The sequence below is a fragment of the Rhinopithecus bieti genome, unplaced genomic scaffold (assembly GCF_001698545.2).
Source record: "Rhinopithecus bieti isolate Rb0 unplaced genomic scaffold, ASM169854v2 scaffold_10132, whole genome shotgun sequence".
In the NCBI taxonomy this organism is placed as follows: Eukaryota; Metazoa; Chordata; class Mammalia; order Primates; family Cercopithecidae; genus Rhinopithecus; species Rhinopithecus bieti.
Genome location: NW_016806330.1, coordinates 373,270 through 391,469, shown reverse-complemented (window position 1 = coordinate 391,469; position 18,200 = coordinate 373,270). Strand labels below are relative to the sequence as shown.

General features: G+C 38.0%; 1 protein-coding gene across 2 annotated transcripts in view; it reads left to right on the top strand.

Moving 5' to 3' along the window:
* IFI16 (interferon gamma inducible protein 16) overlaps positions 1-18,200 on the top strand; it is a 42,599-nt gene that overhangs the window by 12,032 nt on the left and 12,367 nt on the right. For both annotated transcript variants that reach the window (XM_017875523.1, XM_017875522.1), the window contains one exon: positions 11,523-11,690. In XM_017875523.1, the coding sequence (XP_017731012.1) occupies positions 11,523-11,690 (168 nt within the window). The remainder of the gene's footprint in view (positions 1-11,522; positions 11,691-18,200) is intronic.

The window sequence follows — 18,200 nt, the reverse complement described above, 5'->3', positions numbered from 1 at the left end:
TTTATTTATTTATTTATTTATTTATTTATTTATTTATTTATTTTTGAGATGGAGTCTCGCTCTGTCGCCCAGGCTGGAGTGCAGTGGCGCCATCTCAGCTCACTGCAAGCTCCGCCTCCCGGGTTTACGCCATTCTCCTGCCTCAGCCTCCCCAGTAGCTGGGACTACAGGCACCCGCCACCTCGCCCGGCTAGTTTTTTGAATTTTTTAGTAGAGACGGGGTTTTCACCGTGTTAGCCAGGATGGTCCCGATCTCCTGACCTCGTGATCCGCCCGTCTCGGCCTCCCAAAGTGCTGGGATTACAGGCTTGAGCCACCGCGCCCGGCCAGCTTTTCAGTTCTTTAAGGAATCTCTACACTGTTTACTACAGTGGTTCTACTAGTTTACATTCCCACCAGCAGTGTAGAAGTGTTCCCTTTTCACCACATCCATGCCAGCGTCTATTTAAAAAATTTTTTTGATTATGGCCATTCTTTGCAGGAGTAATGTGGCATCATTTTGTGATTTTGATTTGCAAAATCAAATCACTAACCTGATCATTAGTGATGTTGAGCGTTTTTCCTTATCTTGTTGGCTATTTACATATATTCTTTTGAGAACTGTCTATTCACGTCCTTAGCCCACTGTTTGATGGGATTGTTTGTATTTGAAATGCTTGTTCCCCGGTGCCATAAAGAAATAGTATTTGAATATAAATTTAGTTTTTTCAGCAAGGCCATTTTTATAGTTTTTGTAGAAAGGGTACACTAGCCAGCAGTTTTGCCACAAGAGTATACCAAACAAAGGAGACAAGGTCATTTATAACCAGATGCATCCACCCTACTGCTGCATTCAGTTTCCATTGGCTGAGACGGGACCTCACATTCTGTATTTGTCCCAACTGGCTAGCAACTTAGAACTTTTTAAAAGAGGCAAAGGCAGAGGAGAACAAAGGAAGGTGGAAGTAACTTGTGGAATGTTGAGAAAGGTAAAAAAGCCTTTAAATAAGGAAGAGGAACAGGCTATGACCTAATGCTTGTTTGGATCAGTATTAGCATGTTAGGTCAAATATTTAGGCTAAATTGTGAGAGCTAAGAACATAAAGTACATTGATTTTTTATTACAGCTAGCAGATATTTAAGAATGTTAGTACAGGTCTTTGAATACATTTTGCCTTTAAGAGAAGTTACTATTTATTTCTAATTAGATGGGGAGGAAAATTTTTAAGGAGGAACCTCTACTTTTTTATAATTTCCCCTCTTCTTATTTCATAATTCTTCTTTAAACTTGTTTAATATGTTTTGACTTAATTGTTTTGTTTGTCCTTTTAAGAGAAGTCATTTTTCAGAAGAGGGTGGAAGACAGTTAGGGGCTACCTCTGTAAGAGTAGCAGAGATAAGTTTTTGTGTAAAATTTCGAAGGCAGGGAATAATATAACAGCCTACAAGAATAAGTACACCAATAACAAGAGCGAACAAGGAGAGAATTGAAGTTAAAAATTTTTTTATCCACTGAACCAATGTTTTATTATTTTAGAAAAAGGGTTATTTATTTTAGAATTGTTGGCAAGTTTATCGGATAGGGCTGTTAATCCTTGTAACACTTTTGTTATAGTTTTATCGGGGCAGTATTTTTAGGAACAAAGGTATAACACTGAGTTTTAATTATGACCCAAACATCTTCTTATTTTGCTAATATTATATTTAAAGCTATTTTATTTTTCTGGGCCATCTGGCTGGTAGGTCCTAATTGCTTAGCTTTCTCTTTGATGGCGTCCTCAGTGTAATTTATGAATCGTTGCTGATCGTAATAGATATAGTTTATTTAGTCTACTTTTATTTTATTTTATTTTTTAATTTTTTTTCTAAATAAACATTAAATTTTATTGAAGAATGAAAAGAAAAGCTACTCTCGGAATCACTAATTGTTGGTCCCTTAATTGTATGTATTTTTCTTTTTTTTTTTATTTTTTATTTTTTATTGTACTTTAAGTTCTAGGGTACATGTGCATAACGTGCAGGTTTGTTACATATGTATACTTGTGCCATGTTGGTGTGCTTTTTAAAAAAATTTATAGTTACTTACCAGAACAACGTGGATTTAAATTCTGCAGCTATTTGATTTTGTGCTTTACACTTATTTGGCACTTCTCATAGGACCTTAATAGTATTATGTAAACCTAAGGATTAAAGGACTCATGAGGAGTTTCCTTTGGCCTGCCGTGTCTTGTTTTTACTTTTTTTATTTTAGATTGGTGAAATACCAGGGTGAAGGGGATAGCCAATTGATTAGAGCATAAGTACTGCTCCAATTATTTGGCAGAGTGTCTAGTAAAGGTCCTCTACAGTACCACCACACATTTGCTTGGGGATGGCTAAGTGTGGACTGATGGACAAGCTCTTGGAAAGGCTTGAGCTCCTTGCATCATTTTATGCTTCTAAGGAACACCAAATTTTCTTCTTGCCATGAGAGGCAACTAATAAACCTGGCATTCAGAGGTGGAAGCCAGACTGCCCTCGGGGACAGACCCCCAGGGTGTTGAATTTCAGGAAATAGCAGATAGAGAGCTCGGCATGATGGATTATCCTAAGCCATGGGATTTTGCAAGACAGCCACCATACAGTCCATTTCTGATCGATGAGGAGACCATCTGAGTAGAAAGGGGATAATCTGAACCTCTGGCCTTCTATGCATACAGGCATAATAATCATTTTTGTTTAAAGTGCAAACAGAATATTTAATTCATTCCAGCCAGGCATTTGCATCTTGATATATTGTCTTGATGACTAAAGTCTGTCTTAGATCTCTTATTTTTACAATAGACACCCTAGTTTTATTATTGATATAGGAGCAACCGTTGTGGGGTCTAGAACAGAGCCTACCAAAGAAGGGGAAGATGGGGGAATAACGCGTATTTAAAAAATACCTAGGGGGTCTTTTTCATTTATGTTAATCCCCGTACCATAGAAGCGACTAACGGCAGGTCTAGAGTTAGTTAAGGTGGAGGTGGTGATAAAGAGAAGGACAGGGTTACATTGATAAGGCTGCCAGTTAGAAGGGGTAGCCCTTTTAGTGAAGTAGATGAAGGGTTTTAGATCTGCACAAACCTTTTTTGTGGAAGTATAACTTTGCTCTTGAGTAGTTTAAAGGATGTAGTCCCATTTATTACAAGGTTGCCAGGCTGTAGGAGCAGAAAATCGGTGTCTTGGCTGCAGGTGATCACAACGTTGAGTGCTATGGGTAACTGTCAATTAGAGGACCGGGACATAAATATTTGTGTGAAAAGGCTAGCTGTCGTTAATCTTTGTTATTTCCACAAAGTATGACAAAACAAGCATTAAAGGCAATGGTCTAAGGTGAGTTAGACTTAGTTACATTTATAACAAAGGAGCTAACAACAAATTTTAAAAAGAAAAAACAATATAAAAGATATATTTAAATGAAACTTTCTTTAACTTTAACTTTAACTTAGTAGGGCTTAATCTTAGTACGGTAAACCATAATTCTAACGAAGAAGATGTTTTCTTGACTCGAGTATGATGGGTCCATTCTTCCTCAGCTGTGCAGATGGCAGTCTCAGTGGTTAACAACATAAGATAGGGTCCTTCCCAGGCTGGCTCGATTTTTTTTTTTTTTTTTTTTTTTTTTTTTTATCTTTTAATAAGAACATGGTTTTCAGGCTGGTGCTGGTGTACTGGAAATTCTAGGGGTGGTACCTGTGCTAAAAGACTTTTAGTTCTGAGGGAAAGGAAAGTGGAAAATAGGTATATAATTTTTGTTGCATATCCCGGGGCTTGAAGCCCCATGGTGACCCTTTCCACTCCATTCTTGCTCAGGGCCGCCCAAAGGTTGCTGTGGCCCTGCCCCGTCTTGAGGTCTTGGCCTTCTTGTGGCCTTTACCACCCCTGCGTGCTATGGCCTTGGGGATGAGGGGTACTGTGATTTACCCGGCCATCCTTGGGACTTAAAAAAAATAAACACCTTTTTATATTTGACTATTTTTTGTGTACTTTTATACTAAATAAGCTAAATTTTACCTTTATAGTAATGTGCTATTAATGTTAAATTTAGTTTTAATAATATCTTGTAGACATCATTTATTCAATTTTAATGTCTGACTATAAAGTAAAACTTTTATAGACTCATTTTAATTTTTTATATTTGTTTTTTTCTTACTGATTTGTTTGAAATCTTCATAGATTCTGGATACTAATCCTTTGTCAGATGCATAGTTTGTGAATATTTTCTCCCATTCTGTGGGTTGTCTGTTTACTGATTGTTTCTTTTGCTGTGCAGAAGCTTTTTAGCTGAATTAAGTCCCATCTATTCATCTTTGTTTTTGTTGCATTTGCTTTTGGGTTCTTAGTCGTGAAGTCTTTGCCTAAGCCAATGTCTAGAAGGGTTTTTCCGAAGTTTTCTTCTAGAATCTTTATGGTTTCTGGTCTTAGATTTAAGTTCTTGATCCATCTTGAGTTGATTTTTGTATAAGGTGAGAGATGAGCATCCAGTTTCATTCTTCTACCTGTAGCTTGCCAATTATCCCAGCACCATTTGTTGAATAGGATGTCCTTTCCCCACTTTATGTTTTTGTTTGCTTTGTCAAAGATCAGTTGGCTACAAATATTTGAGTTTATTTCTGGGTTCTCTATTCTGTTCCATTGGTCTATATGCCTATTTTTATACCCAGAACCATGCTGTTTTGATGACTATGGCCTTATAGTATAGTTTGAAGTCAGATAATAGGATTTTTCCTGATTTCTTCCTTTTGTTCTTTTTCCTTAGTTTTGCTTTGGCTATGTGGGCTGTTTTTTGGTTCCATGTGAATTTTAGGATTTTTTTTTCTAGTTCTGTGAAGAATGACAGTGGTATTTGGATGGGAATTGCATTGTATTTGTAGATTGCACTTCATCAAGTGTATGTATATGCCAAAATTTATCAGATTTTATACTTCCAATGTATGCACTGTGTTGTATGCCAGTTATGCCTCAATAAATCCATTTTAAAAACAACAGGAAAATGTATCCTGTTTTCTTCTTTTGTTTTGTTGTTTTGTTTTGCTTTGTTTTTGACGCAGTCTCGCTCTTGTCCCCCAGGCTGGAGTGCAATGGCGCGATCTCAGCTCACTGCAACCTCCATCTCCTGGGTTCAGGTGATTCTCCTGCCTCAGCCTCTTGAGTAGCTGGGATTACAGGCACTTGCCACCACGCCCAGCTAATTTTTGTATCTTTAGTAGAGACGGGGTTTCACCATGTTGGCCAGGCTGGTCTCAAACTCCTGACCTCAGGTGATCTGCCTGGCTCAGTCTCCCAAAGTGCTGGAATTATAGGCATGAGCCACCGTGCCCGGCCAGTATGGTCATTTTCACAATATTGATTCTACCCATCCCCGAGCATAGGATGTGTTTCCGTTTGTTTGTGTTGTCTATGATTTCTTTCAGCAGTGTTTGCAGTTTTCCTTGAGAGGTCTTTCACTTCCTTGGTTAGGTATATTCTTAAGTGTTTTGTTATTTTATTTTATTTTATTATTTGCAGCTATTGTGAAAGTGGTTGAGTTCTTGATTTCATTCTTAGCTCGGTTGCTGGTGGTGTATAGCAGAGCTACTGATTTTCATACTCTAATTTTGTATCCTGAAACTTTGCTTGAAACTTTGCTGAATTCGTTTACCAGTTCTAGGAGTTTTTTGAATGAGTCTTTAGGGTTTCCCAGGTATATAATCATATCATCAGCAAACTGACAGTTTGACTTCCTCTGTACTGATTTGGATTTCCTTTATTTGTTTCTTTTGTCTGATGCTCTGGATAGGACTTCCAGTACTATGTTGAATAGAAGTGGTGAGAGTAGTCATCCTTGTCTTGTTCCAGTGCTTACGGGGAATGCTTTCATTTTTCCCTGTTCAGTATAATGTTGGCTGTGGGTTTGTCATAGATGGCTTTTATTACCTTAAGGTGTATCACTTCTATGCCAATATTGCTGAGGGTTTTAATCATAAAGTGATGCTGGATTTTGTCAAATGCTTTTTTTGTGTGTGTCTACTTAGATGATCAGGTGATTTTTGTTTTTAATTCTATTTGTGTGGTGTATCACATTTATTCACTTGTGTGTGTTAAACCATCCCTGCATCCCTGGTATGAAACTGACTCGATCATGGTGGATTATCTTGACATGCTGTTGGATTGTGTTGGCTAATATTTTGTTAAAGATTTTTGCATCTATGTTCATCAAGGATATTGGTATGTAGTTTTTTTGTTGTTGTCGTTATGTCCTTTCCTGGTCTTGGTATTAGGGCGATACTGGCTTCATAGAATGATTTAGGGAGGATTCTCTCTTTCTCTATCTTGTGAAATAATGTCAATAGGATTGGTACCAATTCTTCTTTGAATGTCCGATAGAATTTAGCTGTGAATCCATCTCGTCCTGGGCTTTTCTTTATTGGAAATTATTTTTTATTACCATTTCAATCTCACTGCTTATTATTGCTTCATTCAGAGTTTCTATATCTTCCTGGTTTAACCTAGGAGGGTTGTATATTTTCAGGAATTTATCCATCTCCTCTAGGTTTTCTACGTTATGCATATAAAGATGTTCATAGTACCCTTGAATGATCTTTTGTATCTGTGTGATATCAGTTGTAATATTTCTCATTTTGTTTTTAATTGAACTTATTTTGATCTTCACTCTTCTTCTCTTGGTTAATTTCACTAACGGCCTATCAATTTTATTTACTTTTTCAAAGAACCAGCTTTATGTTTCATTTATCTTTTGTGTTGTTCTTTGTTTATCTGTCACAATTTCATTTAGTTCTGCTTTGATCTTTGTTATTTCTTTTCTTCTGCTGCATTCTGGTTTGGTTTGTTCTTGTTTCTCTGGTTCCTTGAGGTGTGACTCTAGATTATCTATTGTACTCTTTCAGGGTTTTTGACGTAGGCATTTAATGCTATGAACTTTCTTCTTAGCATCACCTTTGTTGTATCTCAGCGGTTTTATAGGTTGTGTCTCTATTATCGTTCATTTCAAAGAATTTTTTAGTTTTCCTTTTGATTCATTATTGACTCAATGATCATACGGGAGCAGGTTATTTAATTTCCATGTATTTGCATGGTTTTAAGGTTCCTTTTAGAGTTGAGTTCCAATTTTATTCCACTGTAGTCTGAGAGAGTACTTGATATAATTTCAATTTTTTTTTAATTTTTGAGACTTGTTTTGTGGCCTATTATATGGCCTATCTTGGAGAATATTCCATGTGCTGATGAAAAGAATGTATATTCTGCAGTTGTTGGGTAGAATGTTCTGTAAATATCTGTTAAATCCATTTGTTGTAGGGTATAGTTTAAGTCCAAAAATTTTTGTTTGTTGACTTTCTGTCTTGATGACCTGTCTAGTACTTTCAGTGGAGTATTGAAGTCAACCAGTATTATTGTGTTGCCATCCATCTTATTTCTTAGGTTTAGTAGTAATTGTTTTATAAATTTGGGAGCTCCAGTGTTAGGATTGTGATATTTTCCTGTGGGACTAGTTCTTTTAGCATTATATAATGTCCCTCTTTGTCTTTCTTAACTGCTATTGCTTTAAAGTTTGTTTTGTCTGATGTAAGAATAGCTACTCCTGCTCCCTTTTGGTGTCCTTTTGCATACAGTATCTTTTCCTACCCCTTTATCTTATGTTTATGTGAGGCCTTATGTGTTAGGTGAGTATCTTGAAGACAGTAGATACTTAGTTGGTGAATTCTTACTCATTTTGCCATTCTGTACGTTTTAAGTGGAGCATTTTGACCATTTACATTCAGTGTTAGTATTGAGATGTGAGGTACTATTCTATTCATCATGCCATTTGTTGCCTGAATATCTTACTTTTTTAGTAGTGTGTGGTTGGTTTATAAGTCCTACAACATTTATGCTTTAGATGTTTTATGTTCTATTTTGGTGTATTTTGAGTATTCATTTCAAGATTTAGAGCTCTTTTCAGCAGTTCTTATAGTGCTGTCTTGGTAGTGGCTAATTCAGCATTTGTTTGTCTGAAAAAGACTTGATCTTTCCTTCATTTATGAAGCTTAGTTTCACTAGATACACATTCTTGGCTGATAATTGTTTTGTTTAAGAAGGCTAAAGATAGTACTCCAAACCTTTCTAGTTTGTAGGGTTTCTGTTGAGAAATCTGCTTTTAATCTGATAGGTTCCTTTATAAATTACCTGATACTTTGCTTCACAGCTCTTAAGATTCTTTTCGTCATCTTGACTTTAGAATGCCTGGTGATTATGTGCCTAGGTGATGATCTTTTTTGCAATGTATTCCTTGGGTGTTCTTTGAGCTTCTTGTATTTGGATGTCTAGATCTCCAGGAAAGTCAGGGAAGTTTTCCTCAATTAATCCCTCAAATATGTTTTTCAAACTTTTAGATTTCTCTTCTTCCTCGGGAATACCAGTTATTCTTAGGTTTGGTTGTTTAACAGAATCTCAAACTTCTTGGAGGCTTTTTCGTATCTTCTTTTTTTTTTTTGAGACAGACTTTCACTCTTATTGCTCAGGCTGGAGTGCAATGGGGCGATCTCGAATCACTGCAACCTCCACCTCCCAGGTTCAAGCAATTCTCCTGCCTCAGCCTCCGTAGTAGCTGGGATTACAGGTGCCTGCCACCACGCCCAGTTAATTTTTTGTATTTTTAGTGGAGACGGGGTTTCACTACGTTGGCCAGGCTGGTCTCGAACTCCTGACCTCAGGTGATCCACCTGCCTCAGTCTCCCAAAGTGCTGAGATTGGAGGCGGGAGCCATTGTGTCCAGCAGCTTTGTTCATTTTTAATTCGTTTTTCTTCATCTTTGTCAGATTAGGTTAATTCACAAACCTTGTCTTCAAACTCTGAAGTTCTTTATTCTACTAGTTTGATTATATTGCTAAGACTTTTCAGTGTCTTTTGGATTTCTCCAAGTGGGTTCTTCATTTCTAGAAGCTGTGATTTTTTTTTTTTTTTTTGCTATCTATTTGTTTGGAGATTTTTCCATTCATTGCCTGTAACATTTTTTTTTAAATTTATTTAAGTTGGTACACCTTTCTCTGGTGCCTGCTTGGGTAGTTTAATAATCAACCTTCTTAATTCTTTTCTGACAATTCAGAGATTTCTTCTTGGGTTGGATCCATTGCTGGTAAACTAGTATAATCTTTTGGGGGTGCTAAAGAACCTTGTTTTGTCATATTACCAGAATTGTTTTTCTGCTTCCTTCTCATTTGGGTATACTATGTCAGAGGAAACATCTGGGACTCAAGGGCTGTTATTAGGATTTTTTTTTTTGTCCCACAGGGTGCTCCCTTGATGTGGTGCTCTCCCCCCTTCCCCAAAGGATGGGGCTTCCTGAGAGCTGAACTACAGTGATTGCTATTTCTCTTCTGGATCTAGCCACCCAGCAGATCTACTGTGCTCCAGGCTCCAGGCTGGTACTGGGTAGTGTCTGCAAAGAGTCCTGTGATGTGGTTCATCTTCAGGTCTCTCAGCCATGGATATCAGTACCTGCTTCAGTGGAGGTGGCAAGGCAGTGAAGTGGACTCTGTGAGGGTCCTTGGCTTTAATTTTGTTTATTGGGATAGTTTTGTGTTGGTTGTCCTCCAGCCAGGAGTGGAGCTATTAAGAGAGCATCAGCTGCAATAGTATAGGGAGGATACAAGCTTGCCTTAGGGTCACTTGGATAAGATTTGGGTTTCTCAGGTGGTGGGTGGGGCCTCAGAGCTCCCAAGAGGTTCTGTCCTTTGTCTTCTGGCTACCAGGGCAGGTAGAGAAAGACCATCAGGTGGGGGCAGGTTCAGATTCCCCTTGGACAGGGATAGCTGTGCCTGCTGTAGGGGATGGGGTGTGATTCTCAGGCCAATGGATTTATGTTCCCAAGGGGATTATGGCTGCCTCTGCTGTGTCATGCAGGTTGCCATGCAAGTGCTGGAAAGCTGGCAGTTACAGGCCTCATCCAGTTCCCACACAGCCTGAAAGGCCGATCTCACTCCTACCATGCCCCCACCAACAGCACTGAATTTATTTCCAGAGAGCAGGTGAGCAGAGCTGAGAATCTGCTACCAGCCTCCCAGCCGAGAAAGCAAGCAGGACTTTCTACCTGCCCTGGTAGCCAGAAGACAAAGGACATAATCTCTTGGGAGCTCTGTGGCCCCACCCACCACCTAAGAAACTCAAATCTTATCCAAGTGACCCTAGGGCAAGCTTATATCCTCCTTGTATTATTGCAAGTGATGCTCTCTTAAAAGCTCCACCTCCTGGCTAGAGGACAACCAACACAGGGAGGTTTCAAGCCTCCCTGCCTGCTGTGGCTTCTGTGCTGGTGTCTGCACTCCCAGTTCACCCCCTCCCCTGGGTTCTGTCCAGGAAACTGTGTTCCATCGAAACTTCACCTGGAAGTTTTCTTCTCCCTGTGGTCTTTCCCCAATTCCACTGGCAGCCCTCTTGAAGGACCTTTGTGAGACAAAGTCAGAAATGACTTCCCTGGGGACTGAGAGAGCCCACAGGGCTCTTCCTGCTACTTCCTGTACCCCTGAATTTTGCTCAGCTCTCTAAATTCACCTCAGCTCCAGGTAAGGTCAGATCCTTCTCTCATGATCTAGACCTTCAGGTTCCCCACTGAGGATGTATGTTCAGAGGTGGATGATCCCCTTTCACACTTTCACACTTTGGGCACTCATGGTTTTTTGGCCGTCTCCTGGAGCCTGCAGCAGCAATCCATTTCCTTCAAAGATGCCATTTTGAATATCTTCACATTTAAATAGAAAAACCTATTAAGATATATTAAGAGAATGATGTTCCTAATAGGCTTCAAAAGGATATAAAACTCATGGTAAACAATAAAATATTTGAAGAAATTAGGAGGGTGGGGAACCAATATAATGCAGTGGTCCAAAGCAAGGGCTTTGGAGTAGGACAGACTTGGTCCACATCTGGCACATTAGCTTCCTGATATTGGGAAAATAACTTAAATATTTCTCATAAGATTGGTTTAAAAATTAAGTGAGATAATGGATATACATTTCTTATTCCATTGCCTTGTACGTTATGGGAAATCAACATGCAATAGGTCCTATTGCTCATAGCAAGATAAAGACGAGCATTGGAAAGATTTCTAGGGAGAGAAGATATCACATGCAAATGTTAAAGTGTGAAACAGCATAGTGAGTTCTGTATAACATTGGTATATGTAGAAAGATATAGGAAAATGATACAAGACAGGTAAAAAGCAGCCCTCCAACAAGCTGGCTTTTGTCATAAAGATAGAAATGGAGTCTCCAATGTAAATTTACTCCAAAGTAAATTTACTTACTCCAATATTATCAGTAAGTAAATATTGAAAGATTTTAGGAAGAAGAATGCTTGATCATTTCACATTTCAGCAAAAAAAAAAAAATTCTGACAATTGTCTGGAGGGATACATTAGAGAGAGACCATGTTTGGAAGTAATCAGACCTATTAGAATCTAATAAAGGATGGTATTCTCACAAATGAAAAGATGTTGTGCTTCCTCTAATATTGAAAACCATTAAACAGAAAATGAATACTTTCAGGTAAAGAAAAAAACAAACCCAAGAAACAATGACCCCAAGAGCATGAAGCTACCCCAGGAGCAAAGTCAGGTTCCAAATCCTTCAGAGGCCAGCAAAACCTTCCCTGAGAGCCATCTTCAGACTCCTCAGATGCCACCAACAACTCCATCCAGCAGTTTCTTCATCAAGGTACAATTTCCTGAGTCCCATACCTCATTTCTCCCTATCATAATTTACAGGGATCATTAGACTGTTGGAAGAGCTACTGCTGTAATCTCTGTCTGCAATCTTGGTATGAAATTATGCCACTCAATCATTTGTTGAATTCGTACAGTGAGATAGCACCACATCATAATCTTTACTATCTAAAAGGCATTCATTTATATAATGATTTCTAACTTTAACAGGATTATTCTTATATTGCTCCCATTGTAGAAAGGGTAAGAGAGAATGGCCAGGCAAGCAGAGATGAAAACAAGAGTGTGTTCAGATCCTACATTCCAGTTCCTTTTACCCATTTCCTCTTTGCTTATTAGTAATGTTTCTGATTTTACTTTCATAGTTCCAAGTTCCTACCCCCATTACGTATTTTGACACATGCTATTTTCTTGATGGGTATCTATTTCTCCTATATCATCACTGGTGGGAATCTCCTCAAATTTTATGTGCCAACTTAAATTTTTTCCTCTGGCAAGTTCTCACTGATACAAGATACTGGAACTGATGAGTCCTCCCATTCTTTGCTTTCACCGGGTCTCCTGTCAATGAGATTAAATTACTAATTTCATAGACGTGAACAGAGACTTACTTCATAATGTGTTCTCCATACTTCCTTGGTCTGAGATTTTCCTTAACAGGGTCACCATAGCTCAGGTTATATCTGTGGACCAGAGAAAACCTACAAATTCATCCTAGAACATAGAGTAACAATGACAATAATTCTATTTCTACTTTTTGAGCACTTAACTAGATGTTGGTTCTCATGTGTTGTTCCTGATGTACATTATCTCATTCTCTCTTCATAACCATTAGGAGGAGGCTAATTCTGCCCCAATTCACAGAGAAGGAAATAGAGGTACGCAAAGGTTAAAAATCTTCCTCAAGCTTTCAAAGAAAGTTAAGAGTCATTATTCGTATCCAGTCTTATTTAAACCCAAAACTTGAAAAATTAATGATTATATGTGGCTTTAGATGAGGAATTTATATATCCCATATCAGTAATTTATTTACTGGTTGCATAATGGTTGCATAGCACACACTTTGCAAACCTTCTGAAAACAAATGTGGTGACCATGGTGATCAGAGTGTGTTCTAATAAGTAAACCACTCTCCAGAAGTAGAATCCTTTCATTCACCTTTCTAACAGAGTGCATTTTCTATATTACATAACTGAATGACAGAAGTGATAGAACTATGGAAATTAAACTAGAATTAATAAATTTTAAAAGATTTAAAATAGTGAAAATAAAGGAAGTTATACTTCCTTGCCCTTGGTAAAGAGTATTTTTAAAAAATCACTTACTTGGTAATGCTAGGGTAAGTTCTTGCATATTTCTAAATACATTTGAGAACTCTGAAGGATTCTAGCTGGCTGATGCAGACTACAAAATAGCAGAATTCTGCATCTGCAATTGTGAATTTTAAAGAATGTTTCTAGCAAAGTGATGATCAAAACATCTAAAGCAACATAGAGAAAGAGTAATTTTATCAAATAAAATTTATGTGATTAAATTTCTCACTATTAATTAAGTATATTCATTGAGACCCTACTAGTCTCTGTGTCTTTTGATGTTTACAAGGTATGCGTTCATGAAGTGCTTCCTGACTCAAGAGGATTACTGTCTTTTGTTGATCTAGGTTTGGAGAGAGATTGTGGGAAAGTAGCCAGATGGAGGAAGATGAATACAAGAATATGTTCATTATCTTTATTCCAGTTACCTTTCATCCTTTCACTTCGTTCATGACCACATTCCAGGTTTTATTTTAAACTATCCATGGTCTTTTGAAAATCAGAAGCTTTGCACATAGATTGCTTCTTTTGCTGGGATCACTTTCTCCAGTCTCTTCTCTAACTCAACTCTCCACAGGCCCCAGCCTAAATCCCTTCCTAGAGCAAGTCCTCACTGGCACCCACATTTCAGACTAGATGAGATCCTCCCATTGTTGGTTCTCTCTGGTTCTCCATTTATGAGCTTTCCTGGCTCCCTTTACTTTTCCTAATAGCATTTAAACAACTGGAATGTGGGAGTGATTTTCTCCTTTTCTATGCCATAAGCTCAGATGGTAGGTAGCATCTACCCCAGAGGAATACAAGACAAGAGGGGAAAAAGTCAGTTCATGCTATGTACATCAATTCTTATTCCAGATTACCTTTTGCTCAGCAGTGATATGACCCTTGTAGTCACCTGCACTGAGGGTTCAGAAGCCTGTACCTGTGGTGAAGGGGCAGGAAACTTGGAGGAAAAGCAAAAGGAATTAAATCATTATTTTTTACAGTTGTTTCTCACCCAAGCCCCAAGCTGCATTCTGACCCAGTGGCAGATACTTGCAGCCATCATGTACACGTCTTGGAAGAGAAGCTTCCTATATTTAAGGATTCTCTATTTTGATTTTTGTTTGTTTGTTTGTTTTCATTGTTGTAATTTTTAGTTAGCTTCAAAAAGCTGTATTTCCCTCCATAGTTTATGCAGGTGTTGTTTGAAGAACAGAACCTACGCCTTTTTGCCATTTGGGCACAGGTGGCTATGGAAAGAGCCCTTGCTCAGTCATTGCAACCTAAGATCCATTTTATTTGTGCCTTTCCAATGACTTAAGTGGCATCTCCAAACAACTATGCTTTTATCACTCATATTTCTTTGAAAGGATTATGTGAGAATTTCTAAGTCCCACCTGCTAAAATATGAATCACAATCCTTGCTACAGCTGTACAAATGATTGTGCTGTATGTGAACTTCCCTGGAGCACAGGAATCCCAGGAGGATCGTATGCCTTCATGGCAGCCATGTATTCTTGGGTGTCCAGCTATCGCCTGTAAATACAGTGTCTAACTACTTTCTTGGTGACTCCTCAGATGAGCATAGTCTTGTTCCACTGATCATCGGGTTTCCTCAGATTTTCTGTATGGTATATGTTCTATATTCATTGAGATTTAAAACCAGCAGCCTACTCTTATCATTGATTTTTTTCTGTTCTGTACACCTAAAGCAGGAAACACAAATTGACATGAATCAGGAGCAGGAATGGGAGGGGAGATAATTACTCTGAGAAAAAAATTACATAGTGATTTAAAATATTATTCGACCAAAGATTATATTTTTCTCATCTAATTCTACTCTTGTTACGGGACTGTTTAACTGAAATGAATCTGAGAAGATAATACTCCAAGGTGTTCTTGCCAATAAGTGGCAGAAATGAATAGAGAAATTCCTTTAATAAAAAGCTTCCCATACCAATTCGATCTAAGGTTTCTGTCAACAAGGTAAACAGAATATGAGACAGCAGTTAATCAGAGCACACATACAAATCCCTGCAGAGACAGTGTAATAACAGTAACAGAAAGCGTATTTCTACTTTTTAAGCACTTACTAGGTGCTGGTTTTAAAACCTGTGTTCTTTATGTATATTATTACATTATTTCCTCATAACAGTCATGATTGATGCTATTCTCAGCCCTCATTTTACATAAGAGACAACCAAGATAGAGTTTTAAAATATTCCCCAAAATTCACAGGCAGTGAGTGTGCTAAATGTAAATTATGTGCACTTTATGTACTTTTTCTTATCCATTCTTCCTTACATCACCTAGATGATGTTATTGTTAGTCACATTTCACATTTCTTAACACCAAGGATCTTAGAGGTCAAAACTTTACTCAAGATAATAATGATTTTTAGTGTTAGAGCCAAGATTCAAATCCAGCCTTAATGAACTCTAAAGTTTCAGCATTTAATGATCACATATTGCTTCCAAAGTCAGAATATAAATGTTGAACTGTCTCATATATTTACATATATTTAAAATTAGACATTGTTTTTGTTTGGATTTGTTTTCATAATCTAGTTTCTGCAAGGCTCCTAAGGAAAAATTACATGCTGTAAGTCTCTGTATCATCCTGTGTTTTACATTGCCGTGTTAAGGCCCCTGTGTTCATCTACACCCAATAATCAGATGCTGTATCTTCAGTGGAAGTCAAAAGAAAAATTAGATGACAATTTTCCAAGCTAGTGTCTCATCTAGGTGCCACTTGCACTGTGACCACACTGTTTTCTAATCACTCGTCCCTGTGTACCAGTTGAAGACAGGTCTCCCATGTACAGAGTTCTCAATTTTTCATGTTGTTTTGTTGTTGTTATTGTCCTGACTGGTAAATTCCAAAATGTATATTTCCCTATATACTTTCTAAGAGTTTTATATGTCGTATAGTGCTACCTATCATGCCTGTTTGCCATCTTGCTTCAGGTGGATAGATAGAGGCTGTGCCTAGTAGAGTCATTATCTGCTCTGATCTTCTCTGCTATTTTAAGGACAAAATGGGACACCTCAAGACAGTCAGTTTTCTGATGCATAATGACTTGAAAGAAAGTTAGTGACAGTTTCAAAGTTCCCAATTGCCTAAACATGTGATATAGCAATTTCTGCAGCCATAGGAATCATTATGCTGTGCCTAAAGACCCTAGGACAGGGATTCTAGAAAGAGACACATGTCTCCATGGCCACCGATGCTTAATAACACAATGCATTACTTCTGCTTTGGTGACCAGCCCACAGGTTGTCTCACCACTCACTCTAAGATTGACCAGCTGAGCAGGAAAGCATTGTCCTTACTCATCATGGTTTCTCCCAAAGATTTTGTGTATGATATGGGTTCATTGTGCTTTTGGATTCAAAACCTGAAGAAGACAGAAGCATAACCTTTAGTCATGACTCCTCTGAAGCATAGATCACATAATGGCCTGAATCATGATCGGGTATGGTAGCAGGGATTAATTACTATGAGACAAACAATCAGCTACTATATTAAAATATTACTCAAGCAAATCTATGATTTTAGGCATGCAAATTCTGCTGAAATAATGAGAATATTTGTTTCAACTTATTTTGAAAAGAAAATTACTCAAGACAGTTTTATCAATGATATTAAGCTGCCACATTGTACAAGAGAATAAAGAGGCTTTTTTGGTAATCCTCCTATACCTCCTCAATCAGGAGCTCCCTATAACTGGGTCAACATAAAGCATTAAATATCTTTAAATAGGGCAGACATTAAGAAAAAACCTGTACAGAACATAAAATAACAATGAAAACATTTTTCTGCTTATTGAGCGTTTATTGGATGCTGGTCTCTGTTCGTTACAAAATTATGTCATATATTCGTCACTGTATCTCCATAAAGATACAATTTTTATCTCATTTCACATATGAGAATCATGAGATATCTAGAGGTTAAAAATACCATTCAGGCTAATAAAAACACTGTTAGAGTAAGGATTCATATCCAGCTTTAGTCAACTAAAAAACTTTGGTAATTATGCAAATATATTTCTTCCAGTATGGGACCGTATATATTAAAATTTCAGTCATATATCCACAAACATTCATATATGTAGTGCTGAATTTTGCATTTGTTTTCATAATCCAAATGCTACAAGCCAGAATAAGGTGCATAAGGGGCCTATAGGGTTGGGTGTTCGAAGCTGTAATCAACAAGCAGGTTTTATAGCCCCTTTTTCAATCTATTTAAGGACCAGAGAAATATATTTTATAGATGAGTCTCTATATATTGGAGATGGTTCTCACTCTGTTGCCTAGGCTGGAGTGCAGTGACTCAATCAAAGCTCACTGCAACCTCAAACACCTGGGCTCAAGGCATCCTCCTGCCTCAGCCTCTCAAGTAGCTGGGGCTAAAGGTGCACGCTACCAGGCCTGGCTAACTTTTAAAAATGTTTTGTAGAGATGAGGCCTCACTATATTGCCCAGGCTGATCTTCACCTCTTGGCCTCAAGTGATCCTCCTGCCTCAGCCTCCTGAGTTGCTGGGATTACATGCGTAAGCCACTGCTTGCAGCTTAAATGCTCTTAAAAGTCTTTCATTAGTGACATTAGAGGAAGTCACACATGATTTTCCCGACACCCTCTATCCTTACTTTAACAAGATGTAAAAAGACAGGTGCTGGGAATGCCCTAGTGGAATCTGGAATTACCCTGATTACTGTCGGGAATCCTGAAGGATTCTGAATATCTGATGCACACCACAGGACCAACAGAATCCCACCCCTGGAACTGTGCTTTCAGGGAAAGCAAAGGGAGGATCAGTGTGCCCAAACAAGCAACACATGAGTTTCCTGGAACCTGAAGTGCAAATTACAGAAGTCAATTTGTGTATTTGCTTGATGAGAATAGCTTCTATCACTTTGGTTAATGTTGTTCTGAAATTTGCTGCCCTTATAAACTGGGAGGGTTATTTAGCAAAAATAACCTCAATGGACGGGCTTAACCAAGTTGGCCTAGATAGGTTTTCAGCAGAAATAGAGCCAGGACCCAATCACACACCAATAAAATTTCAACCAACAGGATGAAGGCTATAATACTGGTTTGTGAGTGTACAGTTGAAGGAGTTAGGATATCTAAATTTACACTCTTCTTCCATAGAAAATACCAGACAGATGACAGTGAGAACAGAATAAAAGGAAAAATAAGAAAA